At 46.8% G+C, this 26100-nt stretch overlaps 1 protein-coding gene across 4 annotated transcripts; it reads left to right on the top strand.

The window, feature by feature from the left end:
- Positions 1–428: 428 nt before the first annotated feature.
- LOC109902005 (SWI/SNF complex subunit SMARCC1) lies at positions 429–20226 on the top strand. 4 transcript variants are annotated; one of them, XM_031786812.1, is made up of 26 exons: positions 429–689; positions 1784–1903; positions 2151–2236; positions 2572–2746; positions 2852–2921; positions 4771–4840; positions 4947–5022; positions 5166–5291; positions 5572–5666; positions 6310–6440; positions 6935–6994; positions 7135–7172; positions 8231–8352; positions 8468–8539; positions 8721–8834; positions 9102–9255; positions 9555–9725; positions 9801–10059; positions 10286–10447; positions 11689–11744; positions 15247–15388; positions 15490–15662; positions 16041–16175; positions 17608–17875; positions 18075–18191; positions 18293–20121. In XM_031786812.1, exons 1-26 carry the CDS (start codon positions 504–506, stop codon positions 18382–18384), a joined length of 3270 nt encoding a protein of 1089 aa, XP_031642672.1. In that variant the 5' UTR covers positions 429–503; the 3' UTR covers positions 18385–20121. The 4 variants fall into 4 exon arrangements, with proteins under 4 accessions (XP_031642672.1, XP_020353637.2, XP_020353639.2 ...); XM_020498048.2 differs by having other exon boundaries at positions 436–689; positions 5548–5666; positions 11662–11744; positions 18293–20226; XM_020498050.2 differs by having other exon boundaries at positions 437–689; positions 5548–5666.
- Positions 20227–26100: the final 5874 nt, after the last annotated feature.

Raw genomic sequence — 26100 nt, 5'->3', positions numbered from 1 at the left:
TATCCTTATTTTTCGAAATGAAATATCTATGTGGGGAAAAACTGTTTTTATATTAACGACCACACTAAAAATACTTGTCTATGAAAAGCAGATAATTTTGTAGGAATCTTATCAATGTTGTAGTTACAATGTAACATAAAATTGAGGCCACCAAAACCGGAGAAGATATAATGACGGATGAAATTCCAAATTTAAGTTGGATTCTTTAAGAAATGTTTAGCCCAATTTATCTTAAAAGTAATATTCAAAGTAGGAAAATAAAAAAAATGGTGACCACTATATTCATATGTGTTCATAACGACAGATTTCCTCATATAAATGTGTACGACTTTTCCAACCCTGACCTTCACACTGACCCTTCCCAAATGAACCCTCTTTATCGCGAGATTCAACAACTTTGTGTTATTTACAAATCTGCGCATGCGCATTTTTTTTTATTCGAAAACCTGCTTGGTGAGTGACGCGGTTGAGTAGCGAAACAGCAGCGGACAGGACAAGAAACAATGGCGACAGCGGCAACTGCAGCGGGTGGAACGGGTTCAGGGGGACCAGCAGCCGGCCCTATGGGCGTCGGTACTGCGGTGGGCCGTAAAAAGGATGGAGGTCCTTCCTCGAAATACTGGGAGAGCGCAGAAACGGTCTCTCAGATCGATTCGGTGCGCCAATGGATCGGGAAACACTACAAAAAGGTTAGCGAGTACTGGTTTTAACCTCCATTTGATTTCCAACATCAAGGCACGCGTCTCTAGCACGATGGATGTGCTATCTAGATATATCTTTCAAGCTATCGCTCCTATTAGGTACTTGTGGCGAACTAGATATATAGATAGACTTCTTTAGATGCATGAAACTATCACAACATTACCCAACTAACGTTACATGAACATTACATGTCAAGAGATAACTAGGCTAACTAACGTTAGCTGCTAACTGAACAGCCTTAGCGTACTGTCCGTTTTGTTTTGTTACACGGCCAACACATTAGCTGAAGAGTTGTCTGTTTGTGTAAGCTACCCATCTGGGGTAGCAAGGTAGCTAACGTAATTACAGTTGTTTTCATCTGGCTAGCTAACGTTGCGAAAACTAGCTTCGGTAGGTAAGATAACTAAATTAGCATGTTTTGAAACGGTATCATAGATGTAAACATTGAGGTCATCCGGTAAGGCACGGGACTTGATGTAACTAACGTTAGTTAGCTACGTTAACGGTTGGTAACATTGTGATTGTGCAGATAATAGCAAACGGATCATTGGGCCATTAATGTCTTACATTTATGTCTAGCTAATTAGCTGAATCGTCTTGATGGGAAACTTCGACTACCTTGTGTACTGAACTACTTTGCGCTCGGAGACCAATGTGTTCCACACATAACCAAGCAAAGGATGCCTTTGTTGACAGCAGCAAACCATCAAAACATCTCCGCGTGGTCATGTATTTCCGAAAACAACTTTATTGAAAAGAAGTAGCTAGCTACTATAAACTATAAACTATTTTCTACTTTATTGCTTTTCTTGAAACCAGGAAGACCCTTTTCAGTGACCAGTGAAGGGGCTTCACTGAAAGAAAATGTGATGTCATATCACCCTGCATATACCTAAGAAAGGCTGCTGTTTTGGTCTTATAATATGTGCTATCTACTCATGAGATCTTGTGTGTGCCTGCATTGGCCATGTGTTTGTCTGACTATGTAGCCTAACACTTCTGTGGTCTCACAATATTCAATCCCTCCTTTGTCACACGAGTGTGCCGCCCTGACTAACACAGTGGCTTTGTGGTGTCTCAGTATGTCCAGGCAGACTCTCCCTCCAATAAGTCCCTGGCAGGGCTGGTGGTGCAGCTGCTTCAGTTCCAGGAAGATGCTTTCGGACGGAGGGTGAACAACCCTGCCCTCACCAAGTTACCTGTGAGTATCTCCTCCACACACATCTTTACACATGACCAGGTTGGGACAGGGACAGGACCTACACACACAGTGAAATTTAAATGAATCCAATACCTTTTTTGGGCAAGGGAAGAATGTGCTATAGAGGGTTGGAGTGCTTCCCGATCACTTCTGCACATTTTGTGTCACAGTAGTTTGCCCTGTCTTTATCTATCTGAGCCAGCTTGTGGGAACGTCCCTCACCTTTTCTTCTGTATTGCCTCATCAGACCAAGAGCTTCCTGGACTTCAAGGCAGGGGGTGCTCTGTGTCACATCCTGGGCTCTACCTACAAGTTCAAGAGCGAGCAGGGCTGGTGAGTAGGGTCTTGATTGAATACTTAAAAAATGCATCATTCAGGCCTCCCGGGTGGCGCAGTGGTCTAAAAGCTGTGCCACCAGAGATTCTGGGTTCGAGTCCAGGCTCTGTCGCAGCCGGCCGCGAAAAGGGGGGGTAAAAAAAATATAATAACTCCCACCTTGGACCAAGAGCACTTATATGATTTGTAGAATGAATAGTTGAAATGTTCTTTCTCCTATGGAATCACATATAGGTAGTGGTTGCTTCAAGAGAGGGAGGGGAAATAAGGATGCCCTGTTGAGTTGAGACTGTAAGTAACAGAAACATGTTCTATCCCTCCTATCTGTGCAGGCGTAGGTTTGACCTGCAGAACCCCTCCAGGATGGACAGGAATGTAGAGATGTTCTTGAATGTAGAGAAAACCCTGGTTCAGAATAACTGCCTGACTCGACCAACCGTATTCCTGGTGCATGACATGGAGCAGAAGCAGGCCAATAAGCTGAAGGACATCATCAAGAGACACCAGGTAAGACATGCCCACCCAAATCACACCAACCAATGGTAGGGTTCTATCACCACTTGCCAGACATTCAAATGGCATCGTAAGCCATTCCTAACTTCTTTCCTTTAGGGCTCCATCACTGAGGACAAGTCTAAGGCCACCCATCATATCTACCCCTCTCCAACCCAGCAGGAGGATGGTAAGTGATGTGCTCTACTGAGAAAGGAAATAAAGCACCCCCTTGCAATGTATATATCATCTACTTTGTTGCTTAATCCCATGAGGCTCAGTTGGTAGAGCATGGCGCTTGCAACGGCAGGGTTGTGGGCTCAATTCCCACGGGGGACCAGTGCAGAGAACTCGGGATAAGTGCATCTGCCAAATTACAAAAAATTAAAAAATATCTGTATACACTGCTCAAAAAAATAAAGGGAACACTTAAACAACACAATGTAACTCCAAGTCAATCACACTTCTGTGAAATCAAACAACACTGATTGACAATACATTTCACATGCTGTTGTGCAAATGGAATAGACAGGTGGAAATTATAGCCAATTACCAAGACACCCCCAATAAAGAAGTGGTTCTACAGGTGGTGACCACAGACCACTTCTCAGTTCCTATGCTTCCTGGCTGATGTTTTGGCCACTTTTGAATGTTGGCGGTGCTTTCACTCTAGTGGTAGCATGAGACGGAGTCTACAACCCACACAAGTGGCTCAGGTAGTGCAGCTCATCCAGGATGGCACATCAATGCGAGCTGTGGCAAGAAGTTGTGTCTGTCAGCGTAGTGTCCAGAGCATGGAGGCGCTACCAGCAGACAGGCCAGTAGATCAGGAGATGTGGAGGAGGCCATAGGAGAGCAACCACCCAGCAGCAGGACCGCTACCTCTGCCTTTGTGCAAGGAGGGGCACTGCCAGAGCCCTGCAAAATGACCTCCAGCAGGCCACAAATGTGCATGTGTCTGCTCAAACGGTCAGAAACAGACTCCATGAGGGTGGTATGAGGGCCCGACGTCCACAGGTGGGGGTTGTGCTTACAGCCCAACACCGTGCAGGACGTTTGGCATTTGCCAGAGAACGCCAAGATTGACAAATTCGCCACTGGCGCCCTGTGCTCTTCACAGATGAAAGCAGGTTCACACTGAGCACATGTGACAGACGTGACAGAGTCTGGAGACACTGTGGAGAACGTTTTGCTGCCTGCAACATCCTCCAGCATGACCGGTTTGGCGGTGGGTCAGTCATGGTGTGGGGTGGCATTTCTTTGGGGGGCCACACAGCCCTCCATGTGCTCGCCAGAGGTAGCCTGACTGCCATTAGGTACCGAGATGAGATCCTCAGACCCCTTGTGAGACCATATGCTGGTGCAGTTGGCCCTGGGTTCCTCCTAATGCAAGACATTGCTAGACCTCATGTGGCTGGAGTATATCAGCAGTTCCTGCAAGAGGAAGGCATTGATGCTATGGACTGGCCCGTCCGTTCCCCAGACCTGAATCCAATTGAGCACATCTGGGACATCATGTCTCGCTCAATCCACCAACGCCACGTTGCACCACAGACTGTCCAGGAGTTGGCGGATGCTTTAGTCTAGGTCTGGGAGGAGATCCCTCAGGAGACCATCCGCCACCTCATCAGGAGCATGACCAGGCGTTGTAGGGAGGTCATACAGGCACGTGGAGGCCACACACACTACTGAGCCTCATTTTGACTTGTTTTAAGGACATTACATAAAAGTTGGATCAGCCTGTAGTGTGGTTTTCCACTTTAATTTTGAGTGTGACTCCAAATCCAGACCTCCATGGGTTGATACATTTGATTTCCATTGATCATTTTTGTGTGATTTTGTTGTCAGCACATTCAACTATGTAAAGAAAAAAGTATTTAATAAGAATATTTCATTCATTCAGATCTAGGATGTTATTTTAGTGAAGAAAGTGACGTGTGTGTATACAGTAATATACTGTTATTAATACAGCAGTCGGTATGCATTACTTGAGGATGTGTGTGTATATGCTGATAGCAAGCTGTGTGTTTGTCTTGCAGAGGAGTGGCTGCGTCCGGTCATGCGTAAGGACAAGCAGGTGCTGGTGCACTGGGGCATGTACCCAGACAGGTGAGAGACTGGCACTGTTCAGCTTTGCTGGTCCACTCTGCCCTCTTACACATCCACCCACTGTGACCTGTTACTGACCTTTAACCCCTCTTCTCTGTGTGGTCAGTTATGACACCTGGGTGTCCACCAGCGACGTGGAAGGGGATGTGGAGGACCCACCCATCTCTGAGAAGCCCTGGAAGGTGAGGATCGAGCATCCTGTCATGTTTAATGTTTTTTATTTATATATATGCGCCAAATGAACCCCTGTCTCCAGCCTGAATAGTACTAGCAGACAACACCACCCTTGAGTAGTGGATTAGCTTCGACTCCTCTCCCCTGCCAGGTGCATGCCAAGTGGGTCCTGGACACAGACGCCTTCAACGAGTGGATGAATGAGGAAGACTATGAGGTGGATGAGAACAAGAAGACTGTGAGCTTCCGCCAGAGGATCTTCCCAAAGGAGGAGGAGGTAGGCCAAACTCTTGAGGTGTGTGTTATGGATTCTTAGGAAGTGTGTGTCTCGGTGAGTTGCTGCACCACAGGGCTCTGCACGGTGGATTGTTGTCTTGTTCTTGTCTGTGTCGTGTCACCCATCCTTTCAAGCTATCCTCTCCTCACCACCACATCCTCCCTCTTCTCCTCCTCCCCCGCTCCCCTCTGTGTGAGACTGTTCCATCTTCTCATTCTCTCTCTCTCATCTGGCCATCCCTCGTGGTTCTGATCAGTCTTCCCGTACACCCGATCGTAAGGAGCGCAAGGCCAACGCCGCCGGGAAGAAGAGGAGGCGCTCGCCATCTCCCCCGACCACCCCAGCCGAGTCTCGCAAGAAGGGTGGCAAGAAGGGGTGAGTCCCCCAATAACTACAGCTCTAGGACAAGCTTAACCTCTAGCGATGAGCAATCCCGTATCCGGGAGCGTAATCATAGCCTCAAGCGCATTACCATAACGCAATGTTTCCTATTCATGAAAATCGCAAATTAAATTAAATAAATATATTCAAACACAAGCTTAGCCTTATGGTCAATCTTCCAATGATATGCCTACAAATACATCACAATGCTGTCAACACCTTGGGGAAGCGACAGAAGGCCTAAGCTCATTCGTGGCCCATTCACAGCCATATAAGGAGTCATTGGCATGAGGCGGTTTCAAAAAATGCGGCACTTCCTGATTGGATTTTTATCTGGGTTTCGCCTGTAACATCAGGTCTGTGGCACTCACAGACAATATCTTTGCAGTTTTGGAAACGTCAGAGTGTTTTCTTTCCAAAGCTGTCAATTATATGCATAGTCGAGCATCTTTTCGTGACAAAATATCTTGTTTAAAACGGGAACGTTTTTCATCCCAAAATTAAAATAGCGCCCCCTATATCTAAGAACTTAGTTAACCTTCCCAAATCATAACCTTAGAGAAAAACACTAAACTGACCCTGGATCGGTGTCTTGGGCAAACTTCACTGACCTTTTGACCTCTTCTCCTGTCCCCAGTAATCCTGGGTCTCACTGGAAGCGTCGTGGCCACCGTGGCGAGGAGGAGGAGGAGGAAGAGGACCTGACCAAGGACATGGAGGACCCCTCGCCTGTTCCCAGCATGGAGGAGGTCACTTTGCCCAAGAACGGTCAGTTGATTGTCCAACTCATCCCTCTTGTCTCCCTCTCCCACATCTGCTCTCCTCCCTCTCGATCCTTCACTCTGTCCTCTTTCTCACCCCTACCTCCCCGTGGTCCCTCCGTCCTCCTTCATTGGCTCAGTCACTCTAAATCACATGTTGTAAATCTCCCATTCTTTCTGGTCCTGTTTCTTTCTCTCGGTACATCCATCTTATGTTTGTCACCATGTTGACTTGCAGTTTATTCCTCTCTGTAGTAACTGCAGTTTGTTCCTCTCTGAGTTAGAAAGTAACTAATTGTTACACATGTACACTCTGTCCTTGCCAAGATGGCATGGAATTGCCCGGGGGGGGGACTTTCTTCAGTGGTGCATTGAATGGAGTGCTATTCGAAAAGCGCGCTTACAAGAGAAGAGACAGCCTTTAGCTACTGTCAGTGTATTTCACCCTTACCATACTCTCTGGCTATTCTTCGGCCTATTTTTCTTCTTCCCTGTCCTCAGTGAACCCTAAGAAAGATAGTGAGAACACCCCAGTGAAGGGAGGGGCAGTGGCTGACTTGGGTAAGTGTGTGTGTGTGTGTGCAGAACTATTTCAGTGTTTAAGTATATACCTGTCTCAGTACCAAATTGTCAATCACCGAGATGTATTGAGTCAAGCAATGGATAGAGTGATGTCATAACGTCCCCTCTCGGTCTTCCAGATGATCTGGAGGATGACTCTGTGGTCTCCGGAGGCAAGGTAACACCCGTTTTTTCTTAACCTTTAATGATTGCCTCTAAATGCGGTCTCTTTTCTATCTTCATTGTAAACTGTTCCCTATTCATCCACAACCATAGTCGTCATTGATAGATCTAGGATCAGATTATCCTAACCCCCACTTCTTAGCATATCCAGAAGAGGGATGGAAAAATATCTGGCCTGGTGTCAGTGTTTAGAAGCAATGTCTACCCATTTGTAGATTTGGGCCCGGTTTCCCGAAAGAGATGGAACTTAGACCTGGTAGTGCTGGTCTCGGATCAGCTTTCTCCATTAAAATCTTTCTTTAAAATTAGAATTATTTCACAATACTGATGACGGATCAGCTCCTATTAACACCTACGGCTGCAAATATTGAGTCCACTTATTATAATGCTTATCCAATGACAATGCACTAAGTCACCAATTTGGCACATCGTTAGGCTACACACCATGAAATATATTGAGGCAAATTAGACAGTAGCCTACGAGTAGCAAAATATAGCTCAGTTGGGTTTTTATGTGTCGCTTGTTTGTGTCCATCGCAGAGATATTGGCAACTTTTGTATTTGTAGTCAACTGTGTTCTGAAGTTATCGGCGGTCACATAGACTGATAAACCATGTGGGTCTATGTTTAGCGGAGGTCTAGAAGTGACGCGGGAGGGCAAATAAAGCATCTGACGACGCACTTCTCTGTTCTATGATTGGTCTGAAGCATGCATTACATCACAAGCGTTTTCAAGTGCACCATTATTAATGGTGGTTTTGGGGAAACACCTCCGAGACTTAACGATGCTGCCTATGTTGTAACGATGATCTTAGCCGTACAATGTTTTTGGGAAACCAGGTCCTGTTCTGTAAGCAGTAAAGTAGCACCAGACCCAGTCTCATTCTGATTCAGTTCTCCTACATTTGGGATGGGATTATTCCGGATGAATCTGGACATTTATCCTCCATTTGTATATAATAGAAACTGACCTACCCCCTAGCCAAAATTCTGCTCTCCTTGCTTGCCTATGTTGACCTGATCTCATCTGTTTGACTCTGTCTCCCCCTGTAGGAGGAGGAGGAGCAGGGCAAGGCCGAGGTCAACCGCCTCATCGACTCCAGCGAGGACAACGTGACCGAGCAGACCCACCACATCATCATCCCAAGCTACGCCGCCTGGTTCGACTACAACTGGTGAGGATGGCCCACTGTTCTTAGTGTGTGGGTAGTGTATTGTGTGTGTCTTGGGTGGGGGTGTTGGGCTGTATTTTATGTTTGTGTCTGAGTTTATCCCCCCCATCCCTTTCAGTATCCATGAGATTGAGAGGCGTGCACTGCCAGAGTTCTTCAACGGCAAGAACAAGTCCAAGTCCCCAGAAATGTGAGTCCGCAAAGAACACTGCCCCACACACAACTCACTCAACCCATTAAAGAACCGCAGACGCACGCTTTCACAAATAATTTTTTGTTGTACACACACACACATATTTTTGTCTAACACATTATGTCCTTGTTCTGACGATTCAGTGGTTTGTTTGTAAAAATGTGTTTGTCCCTGTCAGATACCTGGCCTACCGTAACTTCATGATCGACACGTACCGGCTCAACCCCCAGGAGTACCTGACCTCCACCTCCTGCCGCAGGAACCTAACCGGAGACGTGTGTGCCGTAATGAGGTGAAGGGTCAAGGGGTCAACATGAAATGGATTCCTTAGGGCAGAAGCTAGGTCATTGTTTGACAGGGCACACCGTATGCAAAACGCTTTGTAATATGCGTTTCTTAAAAAATATGACTGGTTTAGGTTGTTCCTTATTGCTCCAGTCAGATTCTTTCTGTTTGGTGCCTAATGAATAAGACCCAGGTTTAGTTGGACTGTTTTGTCTTGCTCTAGATCAAGAGGGGTGATTGTGGAGTATATTCTTTGCATGTATCTAACTACTAGGGTGCATGCGTTCCTGGAGCAGTGGGGGCTGGTGAACTACCAGGTGGATGCTGAGAGCCGGCCCCTCCCCATGGGCCCCCCGCCCACCCCCCACTTCAACGTGCTGGCTGACACCCCCTCTGGCCTGACGCCGATGCACCACCGCCCCCCACAGGTTAGAAAACTACATGGAGCTTTGGCCACATTGCTTTCACCTATTCAGTCCTTTCAGGTCATTGGATACTGAGGGAGTAGGGGCTAGGGGAAGGGTCTTTAAACCCAAGCCTGTTAGTGCCGATAGCGAATTATATCCAAATACACATACAGGCGTTGTGTCTGTAGCCATTGATTTTTGATGATTTAATGGGTCACAAATGTTGAGCGACTGTGTGAGAGTGTTCACTGCCCACAGTGCCTCTGACCACAGTGTAATTCCTTTCAACCTTCTCCCCTGTCTCTCCTCCGTCCTTTTAGATCCCCTCCGGCCAGCAGATGATCAACTTCCCAGAGAAGGGCAAAGACAAGCCCTCTGACATGCAGAACTTTGGCCTGCGTAACGACCTCTACTCCAAGAAGAACCCCAAGAGTAAAGGAACCAGCGGCGGCCGGGAGTGGACCGAGCAGGAGACTCTGCTCCTATTGGAGGTACGTCAGTCACAACAGACAGAAACCTACCAGCCTATCAGAGCCCTTCTCATTCCTCTATCTCCTCCCTACCAGGCTCTGGAGATGTACAAGGACGACTGGAACAAGGTGTCGGAGCATGTGGGCTCGCGCACCCAGGACGAGTGTATCCTGCACTTCCTGCGTCTGCCCATCGAGGACCCCTACCTGGAGAACTCTGAGTCGTCCCTGGGCCCCCTGGCCTACCAGCCCGTACCCTTCAGCCAGTCAGGCAACCCTGTCATGAGCACCGTGGCCTTCCTGGCCTCCGTGGTGGATCCCCGTGTGGCCTCTGCCGCCGCCAAGGCAGCCCTGGGTACGTGTTGTGTGGGTCATTTGCAAGGGTGTTTTATCACAATGTGTTTATTCACAAAATAAGATGTTTTCATTTGTATGTAATATCACGCTGCATGTAGTGTGTCGTAATATGGTTGTGTGTGTGTGTAATATCGCTGTGTGTTTGAACATATCTGTGTGTGTGTGGAGGGACTATCACATGGTGTGAGTCTGTAGCTAACCACAGTGTCTCCCTCTCTCTCCAGAGGAGTTTAGCCGTGTGCGTGAGGAGGTGCCAGCAGAGCTGGTGGAGGCCCATGTGAAGAAGGTGCAGGAGGCGGCCCGCAGCACGGGCAAGGTAGACCCCGCCTATGGCCTGGAGAGCAGCGGCATCGCAGGAACCGCCCCCGAGGAGCCCGAGAAGACCGGTAACACACACACTTGGAACAGAACACATGCATTCAGATATACATACACACACGGTTGCACATTAGCGAAGGTAGATAAAAAAAATACTCTCGAGCGTACTCAAAAACTATCACAGTTGGTTGTACCTGCGCCAAAACTCCAGTATTTTTCCTTCATAGCTCATTTGCCATCTTTTTAAATAGGGAGCCAATTTGATATTAGCACTTTTATTTCCATGACTGGTCAGAGCTTGTTTTCTCATGGCTCTCTTGTCCCTCTGCAGAAGACATATGGTGAGCGATATGTTTGGAACATCTCAATAAAGTCACAGTATCAAATAGCATTACGTATAGAATTGTGTAAACACACAGGCTTTCATATAAACATACAGAAACATTCTCTCATCACATACATCAAACATACTCATGCATGCAATACTCACTCACACAAAATACTCACCCAGATACACCCCCACATCTAGATGGAGTACTGAGTGTTACCAGTGGAGGGCAGCAAATAGCCAAGACACACAGACCACAGCTAACAGGTTAGGGCGAGGCTGCTAGTAGCCAGCTGTCCGCAGGTCACCTAGACCTTATTCCTACCTCCTGCATGTGTGTGTGTGTGTGCGTTCGCGTGGGTAAACCCAGGTGTGTATTCTCACCAGAACATTTTGAGGTGCCAACTGAAATCTAGATGGCCAATGGGGGGGGGCGGGGGGGGCAACGTAGAGGTTTCTTCAGAGTGTGTGTTATGTCTGTGTCCAGTGGATTAGAATGGCAGATGGGGCGTGGGGGAAGGGGTTGAAACTGGGTCAACACCATGCCATGTGCCACGGCCTCAATGCCTGGTACACACACAGCAATCGCTCAATCGGCAATTACACATGAATAAATGCATGTTACACATACATGCATCAACAACCAATAAATGGCCTAAATGCATTCAATACCCTCCCCAAAGCAGTCTACCATCTCTCATACAGGTCAATACTCACATAGTAAAAAATGTGCCCAAATGCACATGCGTGCATGCTTTTTCAAACACACACATTCATGCACTCTCACTCCACATCGACTCGCTCGCTTTCTCCCACGTTTGCAGACACACGCACACTGTCATTCCTAACCACAATAATGTCTGAGTCATGGCGAGCGTCTACTTATGATGCATAATCTGTTTGATGATTTTCTCTGAGAAATGTATTTTTCTTTGTCTATCCCTCTACTCTAAGCCCCTCCTTCTCTCTCTGTCACTGTAGAGCCAGCAGAGACCGAGAAGGTGGACACAGACTCCGACTCCCAGCAGCCTGACAAGGTGAGAAAGCCCAGGGGCGAGAGAGGTCTTTAGCATAGTTTATTAATTCAACCATAAAAAAATACAGCTCACATAAAACTTGAAAAAGCCATATAAACTCAGCAACAACAAAAAAACGTCCTCTCACTGTCAACTGCTTTTATTTTCAGCAAACTTAACATGTGTAAATATTTGTATGAACAGAAGATTCAACAACTGAGACATAAACTGAACCATTTCTACAGACATGTGACTAACAGAAATTGAATAATGTGTCCCTGAACAAAGGGGGGGGTCAAAATCAAAAGTAACAGTGTGGCCACCAGGTGTGGCCACCAGCTGCATTAAGTACTGCAGTGCATCTCCTCCTCATGGACTGCACCAGATTTGCCAGTTCCCGGACATTTCTGGGGGGAATGGCCCTAGCCCTCACCCTCTGATCGAACAGGTCCCAGACGTGCTCAATGGGATTGACATCTGGGCTCTTCGCTGACCACGGCAGAACACTGACATTCCTGTCTTGCAGGAAATAACCCACAGAATGAGTAGTATGGCTAGTGGCACTGTCAGGATGAGCCTGCAATAAGGGTACCACATGAGGGAGGAGGATGTCTTCCCTGTAACGCACAGCGCTGAGATTGCCTGCAATGACAACATGCTCAGTCCAATGATGTTGTGACACATCGCCCCAGACCATGACGGACCCTCCACCTACAAATCGATCCCGCTCCAGAGTACAGGGCTCAGTGTAATGCTCATTCCTTCGATGATAAACTCGAATCCGACCATCACCCCTAGTGAGACAAAACCGCGACTTGTCAGTGAAGAACACTTTTTGCCAGTCCTGTCTGGTCCAGCGAGGGTGGGTTTGTGCCCATAGGCAACGTTGTTGCAGGTGATGTCTGGCGAGGACCTGCCTTACAACAGGCCTACACGCCCTCAGTCCAGCCTCTCTCGGCCAACCAACTGTGACAGTCTGAGCACTGATGGAGGGATTGTGTGTTCCTGGTGTAACTCAGGCAGTCCTAAGTTTTCATAACTGTGACCTTAATTGCCTACTGTCTGTAAGCTGTTAGTGTCGTAACGACCGTTCCACAGGTGCATGTTCATTAATTGTTTATGGTTCATTGAACAAGCATGGGAAACAGTGTTTAAACCCTTTACAATGAAGATCTGTGAAGTTAATCGGATTTCTCCGAATTATCTTTGAAAGACATGGTCCTGAAAAAGGGATGTTTTTTTTTTTGCGAGTTTATGTACATGAGTAAAATCATGGAGGATAACACACAGTCTGGGACTTATTTCCATTGTGGTCCTCTTGAAACCAGATGGCTAGGCAAAATCGAACACGTTTGAACACAGTATGACAGCGAGATAATAAAACAAAGAAGAACAACATCCATCTCGTTGTAGTTACATCGTAGGATACATTCATATGTGCACAGAAGACGTCAAACAGTTTAACTTAATTTTTTAAAAGCTGGCAGTCGTACAGTCTGTCCCTCCATTTACTACTCTCCTTCCATCTTTCGCTTACTCTATTCTTCTCTCTCCATCCATCCACCCTTTCGCTTACTCTATTCTTCTCTCTCCATCCATCCACCCTATCTGTCTGTGTTTAGGAAGGCCACGGGGCAAATGTAACGCCACAGATAACATTAGCAGGAGTCAGCCATGCATCAGTGACCACTGTAGAGGCTGAAATGTTCATTAACCTTCATTAGCCATCGCCTATCTACACCGGTTCTAGTCCTGATGGCTTTACTGCAGGCTTATTGAAATGCAGGGCATTAGCTTTGACCCTCGTTCGGTTTTGCATATTTTTCTCCTTGGGTAATTGAGAGCTGTCTGGCAATAGTCTTCAGTTTGGTATTTCTCAGCTCTATATCATCCTACATTTGTGTTTCTCAGTTCTGTGTGACCTGTATGTACGGTGCATTCGAAAGTATTCAGACCTCTTGACTTCTTCCCTCATTTTGTTACGTTACAGCCTTATTCTAAAATTTGAAAAAAAAATCTTATCGGTTGACACACACTACCCCATAATGACAAAGCAAAAACAAGTTTTTAAAAATAATTTTCCCCCCAAAGTATTTAGTCCCTTTACTCAATACATTGTTGAAGCACCTTTGGCAGCGATCACAGCCTCTGGTCTTCTTGGGTATGACACGCTTGGCACACCTGTATTTGAGGAGTTTCTCCCATTCTTCTCTGCAGATCTTCTCAAGCTCTGTCAGGTTGGATGGGGGGTGTCGCTGCACTGCTATTTTCAGGTCTCTCCAGAGATGTTCGATCGGGTTCAAGTTGGGGCTGAGTGGCTGAGCCACTCAAGGACATTCACAAACTTGTCCCGAAGCCACTCCTGTGTTGTCTTGGCTGTGTGTTTATGGTCGTTGTCCTTTTGGAAGGTGATTCTTCACCACAGTCTGAGGTCCTGAGCACTCTGGAGCAGGTTTTCATCAAGGATCTCTCTGTACTTTGTGCTGTTCATCTCTGCCTCGATTCTGACTAGTCTCCCAGTCCCTGCCGCTGAAAAACATCCACACAGCATTATTCTGGCAACACCATGCTTCACCGTAGGGATGGTTCCAGGTTTTCTCCAGATGGGATGCTTGGCATTCAAGCCAAAGAGTTCAATCTTGGTTTCATCGGACCACAGAATCTTGTTTCTCATGGTCAGAGTCCTTTAGATGGCTTTTGTCAAATTCCAAGCTGGCTGTTATGTGCCTTTTACTGAGGAGTGGTTTTGTCTGGCCACTCTACCATAAAGGCATGATTGGTGGAGTGCTGCAGAGATGGTTGTCCTTCTGGAACGCTACAGCTCTGTCAGTGACCATCTGGTTCTTGGTCACCTCCCGAACCAAGGGCCTTCTCCCCCGGTTTCTCAGTTTGGCCGCACGGCCAGCTCTAGGAAGAGTCTTGGTGGTTCCAACTTCTTCAATTTAAGAATGATGGTGGCCACTGTGTTCTCGGGGACCTTCAATGTTGCAGAAATGTTTTGGTACCCTTCCCCAGATCTGTGCCTCGACACAGTCCTGTCTCTGAGCTCTACGGACAATTCCTTCGACCTCATGGCTTGGTTTTTGCTCTGACATGCACTGTCAACTGTGGGACCTTATATAGACAGGTGTGTGCCTTTCCAAATCATGTCCAATCAATTTAATAAACCACAGGTGGACTCGAATCAAGTTGTAGAAACATCTCAAGGATGATCAATGGAAACACGATGCACCTGAGCTCAATTTCAAGTCTCATAGCAAAAGGTCTGAATACCTATGTAAATAAGGTATTTCTGTTTTTTATTTTATACATTGGCTAACATTTAGAAAAAACCTGTTTTCGCTTTGTCATTATGGGGTATTGTGTGTAGATTGCGAAGGAATTGTATTTTTCATCTGTTTTTGAATATGGCTGTAGCGTACTACAATGTGGAAAAAGTCAAGGGGTCTGAATACTTTCCGAAGGCACTGTAACTATAATCAGCTGTGTAACACTTTAGTCTTACCTGTCTCTGTTGTCTCAGGCTGAGTCTAAGGACGAGGCGGAGAAGCCCAGTGAGTCTGCTGAGAAGCTGGCCGAGGGACAGAAGGTGAAGAGCGAGACGGCCGAACCGTCTGAACGGGAGGAGGGAGAGAGTGAGGGAGGAGAGGGCAAGGCTACAGCAGGTAGAGTAGATCTAAGCAGAATATACGTTTTGTATTTGGGTTGTTTAAGTCCTGCATCGACTTGAATGATTGAATAAACACTGTTTTCGCAACGTTTTCAGACAAAGACAAGGAGGCGGCCATGGAGACCTCAGAGGAGGACAAAGAGAAGGCGGAGCAGGGAGCGATGGAAGAGGAGGAAGAGGAGAGGAAGAAGCTAGAGCCGGACGGGGGGGAGGGAAACATTGCCACTGCAGCTGCCGCTGCCCTCGCCTCAGCTGCCACCAAGGCCAAGGTTTGCTTCTTCCAGAGGGTCAAGGGGATAGCACTTTGTATATCGAAACCCGAAACCACACCGTAAGCATAGCGCTGTGTTTCGGAATGCTCTGTTTTTGGCGTTCGAAACCAGAAGTAGCAAGATATCGAAAGCGTGAGCCGGCTTTTCGAAATGCATGAAATAGATCCGAAGCCTTAACAGATGCTTCGGCAGCTCCATTCACTCATGCTATGCTTGTGCTGCCGGTGTAGCATCTCATTGATCGGTGTCAGTTTTGCCCACGGCTCAAAAGCTCTTGCGCTACGCTTCTACTACCTGGCCAGTCTAGTTTGGCCGTAAGGCAACGCTTTATATTTCCGTTACATCTTTCTTCTGTATTCCTCGCTTTCCCTGTAGCACCTGGCGGCAGTGGAGGAGAGGAAGATCAAGTCTCTGGTGGCTCTGCTGGTGGAGACTCAGATGAAGAAGCTGGAGATCAAGCTCAGACACTTTGAGGAGCTGGAGACTATCATGGACCGAGAGAAAGAGGCTGTAAGTAGTGGCCCCACGGTGGATTGTGGGAATTGTAGTTCAACGGGAGACTGCATGCGGGTTGAAGGTGCTTGTAGTTTCAGATCCCTTTGGGGTGTTGAAAGGATTGGATATGCATCTGGATTTTAGCGGTATCTATATCAGTTGTCACCCATCCAGGCATTTCAGAGATTTGTGTGAGGGAGAGCCAATTGCAGATGGATAACTTGGCTGAACAAATCGAAGGTTTTGGGAGTGGGCCAAAATATACAACAGAGGAAGTGAAGTGTCAATATACAACATTTGCATTAATAATGGGTGGTAATTTTGAGGGGTAGTTGCGGAGTACACAGAGGATAGTAGAGTAAAGAGCATGTAAGCATATGAAGGGAAAGCACTTGGGGAAGGGTCAGGCATCGTTGCTGTGCCCATTTGGATACACATGGTTTAAGAGCAATACAATAAGCTAGTCAACTAACTGCTGGGTGATAGTGGGCCTCTAGTCCAGTGGAAAGTCAGGCTGTGTGTGTGTGTGTGTGTCGGGAGTGTAAAACTCTAAAGCGTGGAGCTGCTGCGGACCGCAGCCTAGTTGAGAAGCCTGATAAATAGTGCATGAAAAGGCTAGCCAGTCGTTACATAACCCTCTGGAACAGCACCCAGGCTGCCTCCCTCCTACCGCTACCACAGGCTGTAAACACTGGGTTATACACACACACACTCATACACACACTGTGTCTCCGTCTTACACACATATATATACAAACACTAAATCAGGGCACTCCTCACTGTCTTTGGTACTTCATACTCTCCCTCCTCTACAAATGTACTTACACAGGGAATAGACTTCCTCACCTCCTTCCATCTCTTTTTCCACATCTCTCCATCCCTGTGTCTCTGTAGGGTTTTGGTAATGGAATTCCCCCCATTGATTCCGTGTCAGAGAGAGTGTTAGTGGTTTATTGCATGCAAATCAATCCCTTTATCGACATTTCCAGCCATTGCTCCCTCTCTCCTTCCTGCTTCCAGAGTGGTCCTGTTTCACTGCCCCCTCTCTTCCTCCCCACAGTCTCATTCCATTGCTTTTCCTCTCTCCCGCTGTACCGCTCTTCCCTTCTGTCATAATGTCCGCTATCGTGATCAGCTTGTCTTTATGGCTTATACTCCTTTTTTAAAATGATTTCCTTTCTCTTCTTATTCCTCTCCTTCATTCTTTGATTTATCAATCCATGAAATGAAGCTGTTTCTGTATCACCACCCTGCTCCATATACCACTGTTGACTTGGTTTATCATCCTCTCTCTCTGTCCAATGAAATTAGCTTTATTGACATGATTATCTTTTCAAAGTGATACTATGAGTAATGATCATCCTTCTACTTGTGGGCTTTTGAGAAGTGAAGGGGAATGATAATCTTGATTAATAGTATGATAAAATGATGACCCCCCCCCCTCCAGTTGGAGTTGCAGAGGCAGCAGCTGCTGACGGAGCGCCAGGCCTTCCACATGGAGCAGCTGAAGTATGCTGAGATGAAGGCCCGCCAGCAGATGGAGCAGCAGCAGGCCAACACAGTGGCCCAGGGCCCCGCACCCCACCATGGCCCCCCAGGGCCAGGCATGCACCACGGACCCTCCCACCACGGACCCCCTCCCGCCATGCACTCCGGACACGGCCCTCCCGGACCCGGGTTCCACCCCATGGGTCCCCACCACCCGCAACAGACCGGTAAGGACACACACACTGGAGCACACCGTTTCTCAGCAAAGAAGCACACAAAGACCCCAAAAGTCCTGGAACTATATCCAAGGCAAGGGAATAACACCAAATATCAGCTCGGAAACATTAGTCTGTTTTCAAAAACATGTTCCAGCACACTGATTCTGTGATAGGCCAAGAGTCTCACCAAGCCTCTCCTTCTGTTTAGGACCAATGGGAGGGCCCGGTCAACCCATGCCAGGACGCATGATGCCTGGCGGCCCCCCCACTGGCAGCATGCCTCCCATGATGGGTCCCCGCCAACCTGGAGCCCCCAACGGCATGTGTGAGTAAACTATCCGTATCCGCCTTCCAGATCCTAATCAGCCAGAAAAGTGTGTGTGTTGGTGTGTCCCATTCTCAAACCAGTGTGTTCTCTGTCCTCAGACCCTGGCCCCTCGCCTGTACAGGCTGATGGTATGCCCCCAGCATCTGTGGGACCTCAAGCGGCAGCCCCAGCACGAGTTGCTGACAGCTAAGATCCCTGCCCCCAAACAAACACACACCAACACACACTCACCTCTTATAAAACATCAGCTCATTGATGGCCTTGCTACTGGCTGAGTGTTCTCTCAGCTCCAAAAACTCATCCTGGCTTACACACACACACACACACTTCCCTCTCAGGGCACAGCGTCAAGGGGTCTGTGGCTCTGGCCCTCCTAGTAAGAACACTGTTTTCTCCTCAGTCAGTCTGGTGTGGGACAGACCAGATAGGCTCCTCCCAGTCATTTTTAAGAATATATTGTGTGTTCTCTATTTTAAAAGAATATGAAGCTGATATTCCTGGAGGAAATCGGAAAACTCCCACTTTTCCCTCTCACCTTTTTAGATTGACACAGTAGTCTCTTCCTCTCCTTCAGCGCAACACCAACTCCCCCTCTTCCTCCCCCTCCCTCACGTCTTCCCCCAACACAACACCAGGGGGAGCTAGTTGGGTTTGAGGGCTAGTTGATCGTTTAGGGACGTGTGTTGTGTACTGTAATGAATGGGATCATGAAGGTTCCTTCGACACACACAGAGGGGGCCAGTAACCCTCCCTTCACACACACACACTCACTGAGAATCTACCTCACACTCACTTCGCTCTTCTGAAGCTAAAAACACTGTAGTCCAAAGTGTGTGTTCATGTGTTTGTGTGTATGTTGTTGGTGTGTCAGAAGAGCAGAATGTGCGTACAGCTGAGACAGGTGTTTGACTGTCTGCTCGGCTGCTCTGCCCCCCGCCCCTCCTATCACATGGGTCAAACCACCGATCGATGGGGGTGTCCAGAGGGCCCATAACTCATAGCCCCCACCAGCTAGGCACTGTACTACTCACACACTTAGCTGAACCCTGCTCTAGTACACTGGAGGCTGCTCACACACAGGCCTAATATCCCACTGACATTCATCCATCCTTTTAGTGAGCTAGATATGGTGATATAGTTGAAGTTAAAAACCATGAGCTCCTCCTCAGTGGTGGAGTGGGCGTCTAGCTGTTCTGGTGCTGACAATGTAGCTGCTAGCGCTACCTCTCTTCATCCATCTTCGTTCATTACAACGCCCCTCTACACCTTTCTGCTCGCGCTACCTCTCTTCATCCATCTTCGTTCATTTCAACACCCCTCTACACCTTTCTGCTAGCGCTACCTCTCTTCATCCATCTTCGTTCATTTCAACACCCCTCTACATCTTTCTGCTAGCGCTACCTCTCTTCATCCATCTTCGTTCATTTCAACACCCCTCTACACCTTTCTGCTAGCGCTACCTCTCTTCATCCATCTTCGTTCATTTCAACACCCCTCTACACCTTTCTGCTAGCGCTACCTCTCTTCATCCATCTTCGTTCATTACAACGCCCCTCTACACCTTTCTGCTAGCGCTACCTCTCTTCATCCATCTTCGTTCATTTCAACGCCCCTCTACACCTTTCTGCTACCTCTGCCTCCTTTCTCTTTGTCTGTCTGCTACCTCTCTAGAACTGCTCTTGCTCTCTGCTAGCTACCTCTAGTACCCCTCTCTCATTCGCTGCCCACGTGACTGCTGCGTTACTGTTACCCCCCCCCCAGGTAGAATATCACATACACACAGCGTCTCTCGCGCTCTCACACACTTCCTCATTCAAGGTCTTTCCAGTCTGTTATATCACAAATGATGAGAACCCCCTTACATCTTGTATCTTTTTTTTGATTTTATGGTCATGTATTTTTAAGAATAAACTTTGTGTAGATTTCAGTTATATTTGTTCTTGGAAGTTTGTAGCATTTTTTTATTGTTTCTTCAGGTCTGTTGGTACTTGGACCTGGACAATGTCTAATAAATTGTTTTTGTATTAAGTGATGTCTGTTTTCAGTAGTTCATTTTATTCTGAACAAAATGTTGGATTTGGTGCTTACACTTGATTGAATTTATAGATTTGTATTATTTCAGGGAGGGACTACAATATCTAGACTAGAGCATGACGAAATGGTCATATTATCCTGGGAAATAGGAAGTTCAGAATATTCTCGTTCCTATCTTTCTCTATACATATTTTGGGGTAATCATTTTATGCTAGCAAAAAATAACTAAGGCATATTTCATATTAAACACTGTCAGACACAAAATCACACCTCAAAGCAAAACAATCAGCTTTTGACTGGTGAGGGGTCTAGGACAAAGTGCTACAGTGGAGAGATGGTCTTTGTGTGGTTGTTTTGCTGCTTAGGCTCTTATGCAGCAGCTGCAAATGCATATGAGGAAAAATGATAACAGCATCTATTCATCCTGATGTCATTTAAACCCTATTCCCAGGCAGCCAGCACTGTAATCTGGCAGGAGGGGGGGATTTCTCTCCCCATGCAGATTGACCAGGAGGATGTTATTGAGAGGGATGAGGGGTGATTATGTCTTGGGTGGGGAGGGGTGTTTTTTGTCCCACTTTGTGCCATCTGAGCAACCGTAGAGGAGGGAAACGGTGATCGTACAGTAACATTAATGACAAAGCATCACCGTTTAGAACAGAGTTAGACAACCCAGGTCCTGGAGTGCTGCAGGCACTTCATGTTTTTAATTTAACTGACCTGAAAGACCAGGTGTGTTGAATTTAGGCAATCATTGAACTGATCAATCAGCTCAGTTGGTCAGGTGTGGTGCCTGAAACGGAACAGGGTTGCCTACCCCTACTCTGTAAGATCTACTTCTCTTCACATAAACAGGCTCAATGTTTTGAACAGCTCCTCTATAAATGCAACATGTAAAGTGTTGGTTTCATGAGCTGAAATAAATCCCAGAAATGTTCCATATGTACACATTTCTCAAATGTTCTGCACAAATGTACTTACCTGTTAGTGAGCATTTCTACTTAGCCAAGATGATCTATCCACCTGACAGGTGTGGCATATCAATAAGATGATTAAACAGCATGATCATTATACAGGTGCACCTTGTGCTGGGGACACAGCACAATGCCACGGTTGAGGGAACGTGCAGTTGGCATGAGAGCTGTTGACAGACATTTGAATGTTTAGAATGTTTTTGAAGTGGTTTTAGAGAATTTGGCAGTACGTCCAATCGGCCTCACAACTGCAGACCACGTGTATGGCGTTGTGGGCGAGCGGTTTACTGATGTCAACGTTGTGAACAGAGTGTCCCATGGTGGTGGTGGGGATATGGTATGGGCAGCTACGGACAACAAACACAATTTTATTTTATCGATGGCAATTTCAAAGCACAGAGATAACGTGCTGAGATCCTGAGGCCCATGGTCGTGCCATTTATCAGCCACCATCACCTCATGTTTCAGCATGATATTGCACAGCCCCATGTCGCAATGATCTGTACACAATTCCTGGAAGCTGAAAATGGCCCAGTTCTTCCACGGCCTGCATACTCTCCAGACATGTCACCCATTGAACATGTTTGGGATGCTCTGGATTGACGTGCACGACAGCGTGTTACGCTAATATCCAGCAACTTCGCACAGCCATTGAAGAGGAGTGGGACAATATTTCACAGGCCACAATCAACAACCTGATCTATGCGAAAGAGATGTTGCGCTGAGGCAAATTGTGGTCACACCAGATACTGACTGGTTTTCTGATCCACGCCCCTACCTTTTTTAAATTAAAGTGTTACCAACAGATTCATATCAGTATTCCCAGTCATGTGAAATCCATAGATTATGGCCTAATGAATTTATTTCAATTGCCTTATTTCCTTATCTGAACTGTAACTCAGTCAAATCTATAAAATTATTGTGTATTGTGTTTACATTTTGGTTCAGTATGGCAATATGGTGGACAGGACACCTATCCAGTCCTTGTGTTTATCAGTGGTCACAGAGGAAAGAAGACAAGGGGATCAACCTCCCGATCCACACTCCTCCCTTTGTCCCCCATACACTCTCCCTCCTCTTCCCCAGCTGAGTGAGTGGTAGAGATAGACGCAGCGAGAGAGTGTGCTGCTGATGGGCACGGGGATAGAGACGAGCTGCTCCCTGGATGAGTTGAGATGTTTCATAATTGGCACAGTGTCTCCCTCTGCCCTCCCACAGCTGTGCCGATTCTGCCACCACCGATGAGCGTTACTCTTCACAGCTGAAGCATGGCTCTACTTCACAGTCCCTTTCTCTCCTCGGATTCCCCCCCTTTATGTCATTCTCCTCATCTTACCTTTACCATGATTTTTTACTATTTCTTTTTCCCCTTTGCTTTCTTTGTAGTCCCGTCTTTCTGGTTCCTCTCTTTGGTTGCTGAGGCAACAGATGAAGGACCCTTAGTAACTGAAGTAGACAAACACGCTGCTATTGTTTCAAACTGTTTTTAGCCTCAGCCCATCTGTCTTGCTTGCTAGTAATGTCAATAGTGTATCAATTTCATCCTTCCCTTTGGACCGACAGTCCAGCTCTATGTGCTTGATTTAGTGTCTGTAAACATAAACAGATGCATAAGTATCATCCATAAACAGATTCATGAATATGAAGTGATTTGTGTTGAAAGGCCCTAAACAGGTCTATGAATAGGCTATTGGGAAGAGGAGAGAAGTGTCCTCCCAAACATTTCCTTACCATAATGCATACAAACCTAGGCGTCATTTCCCAGTTTTCTATGTGGATGCAGTAGATGCTCTGTGCCATTGAAAACATATTACCAGCGCAATGCAAATGTAGGGACGGATGAAGGAAATAATGCCAGCCTGTGTGAGCAACATCTGTTTATTTTTTATTTTTAGCAGCGTGTTTCAAAAGTGTGTGTGTGTGTGCGTATGCCTGTGCCTGTGTAACAGGTAGGTTCCATCTCTATCTGACGCACAGAGGGTCCTTGCCCTTTGTCGGAGGGTGTTGCCATGGCGACATTTTTTCACTGTAGAGCACCAGAGCAAGTAGCGCCATGGGCAGTCTATCACACTGGTTAGTGTCAGAGAACAGTGGCTTAGTGCTATAATGATAATAATCATGGACTGTGTTGAAACAGCGCTTTCACCATGCATCAAGCACTTCACATTCTGTATGGTTAACTCCATCCACTACCAATACATAGCATCCACTTAGAGTAGGTGGTGCACGGCAGCCATTTTGTGCCAGAGACTTCACCACACATCAGCTTTTGCGCTAATACAAGTGTTGCGCGTGTGTGTGCACATACTGGTCACATGTGTGTGCATGCTTGTGTGTGTGTGTGTGTGTGTGTGTGTTGTGCTCCTGTCTGACAGGTTGATGTCTCATACTGTAAGCGCTGAGGGGGATGCGAGCGAGGGGTTTATTAAAGATGGAGGATGTAAAAGTAGGGCGGCGGTTCACACTGCCAGAGGGGGTGATGGGGAAAGGAGTGACGTATGCAAACCTCTCCTTATCTCTCCATCTCCTTCACCCACCATCCATCTCTCTTCACAGGCATTCTCATCTCATTGTTGTAATTACTCCAACCCAGTTATCAGACCATATTAACTTACGGTAGTATTGCCCAACAATTCTCAGTTATTACTCAATATTTACTGTATTTTTGGAGGGAAATGGTCAAACAAGCTTTTAAAAAACCTGTCTGTCGTTGTACTGCAGTCGCCCATCTCTCCCTTCTCCCCTATGAAGTAAACTGTGACCTGTAAATGACACTGAAAAAGGCCAGTGTGAACTACCCTGAAATCACATTTAGATGCCATTCAGTTGTCCAGATGCAATGTAAACACTGGCAATGGATGACTCATGCATAAAGTAACATTACACACACACACACACAATCAGCCTCACTTACCGTGCTTTTAGTTGTACACAGGGCTACCAAATGTTCCTTTCAATTGCTCCGATTCTGTTCTTCCGCTCGACTGATTGAGTGAAAGCCATTGCTGAGCAGTACTTAGCTAATTATCCCAGTCATAGGCTGTAAAAGTGCTGTCGACAAGAGGTTTCAGTGCTTTCTAATGGGCAAAGCAACTCTGGCAGCCCCCGCTTGGATTCCTGCAGTTCTGTCATCTTTCTGCTGGGTATTTGATGAGAACGCATTAGCTGTGAACACATGAGGGGACAATGACAATAGAGCTCTCTCTCTTTCTCTTTCTCTCTATCCACACACACACACACACACAAGCTATTATTACCTGCGTTCCGACGCTTCATTGCGTCCTGGGCGACGGATACATAAACATTCCGTTTCGCTCCATCTCCCTCATTACCTGCATCCATTTTGTCTGCTACTGTCTCAAACTTCAAATTATGCAAGAAGAAATCCTCAGTGGCTCGACAGTAGGCTACAGTGGCTTGGATTGTCCTCTATATCCACGGCCCACTTTGACTATGTGATATAATGAAAGTACAGAAATGCAGTCTGATACTGTCAAAGTGTATGTGTGTTGTGTGCAACTTACTTCCATTGTTCTCTCTACCCAGACCCCCCACGCCAACGCTTCAACAGGCCCTACTTTGCTGTTGATGACACTGTCATGCCTTGTTTATTCATGAATCAAATCACATCCAATGTATTTATAAAGCCCTTCGTACATCAGCTGATATCTCAAAGTGCTGTACAGAAACCCCAAACAGCAAGCAATGCAGGTGTTGAAGCACGTATTTACCTTGTATGAACCTTGTATTTACTGACTCACTATGTCAACGTGGAGTCTGTAGAATTAGGAATGGTGGAGTCATGAGTCGCCAGCCCCTCTCAACTCTCACTCTCATATTGGTCATTGGCCTCGGCTGACTGGTTCATGTGCCTAACATCCACCAGTCTCATTGGAGCCAATGTTGCTAAATTGATCTCAATGGTTTACTGGAATTGACGTACGAGAGGCGATCAAATATTGACACGTGCCAGGCGGTGCTTTATTTTGACACGGGTAAATATGCAGAGAGGAAAACTGGTCCAGGGTATGTCTGGTTAACAAGGGAAAAAAGAGAAGTCAGTTTGTTAATGTGTGTGTGTTGTGCGTTTGCGTGTGTGTGTGTGTTTCCATCTGTGTATTAGACCATTCTTGTATACTCCCGTCTTAGTTTCTGGAGCCTGTGAGTGGGTGGTTAGCCTTGGCTATGTACATAGTAACAAACGCTCTTGCAAATTATTGAAGCTTTTCTGCCGGAGGAGGGAGGAAGAGAGAGAGCGTGCGAGAGAGAGAGAGAAGGATGAGGAAAATGTTGCTGCTGGGTGCAGAGAGAGGGGTAGGGAGGGGGGGGGGGGGGTGATTGGAACGGGTGAGGCTGAAGCTTATGTACAGTACGTATGGAGGAGGGGGACGATGGTTAGGATGATTGGCGGCCAGTGCAACGTGCTATGTTTGGGGTTTAAGCGAAGGGGGGGGGGGGGGGGGGGGGTTAAAAGGGGGGGCACAAACAGTTTAGTTCTGCTCTGGTTAGCAGCACGTCAGCTTGTGTTCCCCAAAGCCCAACCCGGCACTAGGAATAGCAGCACTTCTCAGACGGCAACGGAAAAAAGGAGTAGGTGGGAGGAGGGAGGAGGAGGACAAAGAGGGATGGAGAAAAAGGGAAGGCTGTGGCAGTCTGTGTTTTAACTGGTCTGGAAGTGGATTGTAAAATACATCTGGACCATGGATCTGTAAAATGAAATCTGTGCGTGTCTGTCCATCCGAATATGCATTGTATGACTCGTATGCATGTCACAACCAGAAGTACCATGCATGTTACTATGCACTCTCATCCAGGAAACAATGTAAGCCGCATGAGAAAAATAACCACTGACTCTTCTCCAGTTCATTAATAAAGACCTCATGCCACACCACACACAC

This window comes from Oncorhynchus kisutch, linkage group LG13, assembly GCF_002021735.2.
Source record: "Oncorhynchus kisutch isolate 150728-3 linkage group LG13, Okis_V2, whole genome shotgun sequence".
Lineage (NCBI taxonomy): Eukaryota > Metazoa > Chordata > Actinopteri > Salmoniformes > Salmonidae > Oncorhynchus > Oncorhynchus kisutch.
The sequence above is the reverse complement of the archived record's forward strand: the minus strand, read 5'-3'. Positions and strand labels throughout refer to the sequence as shown.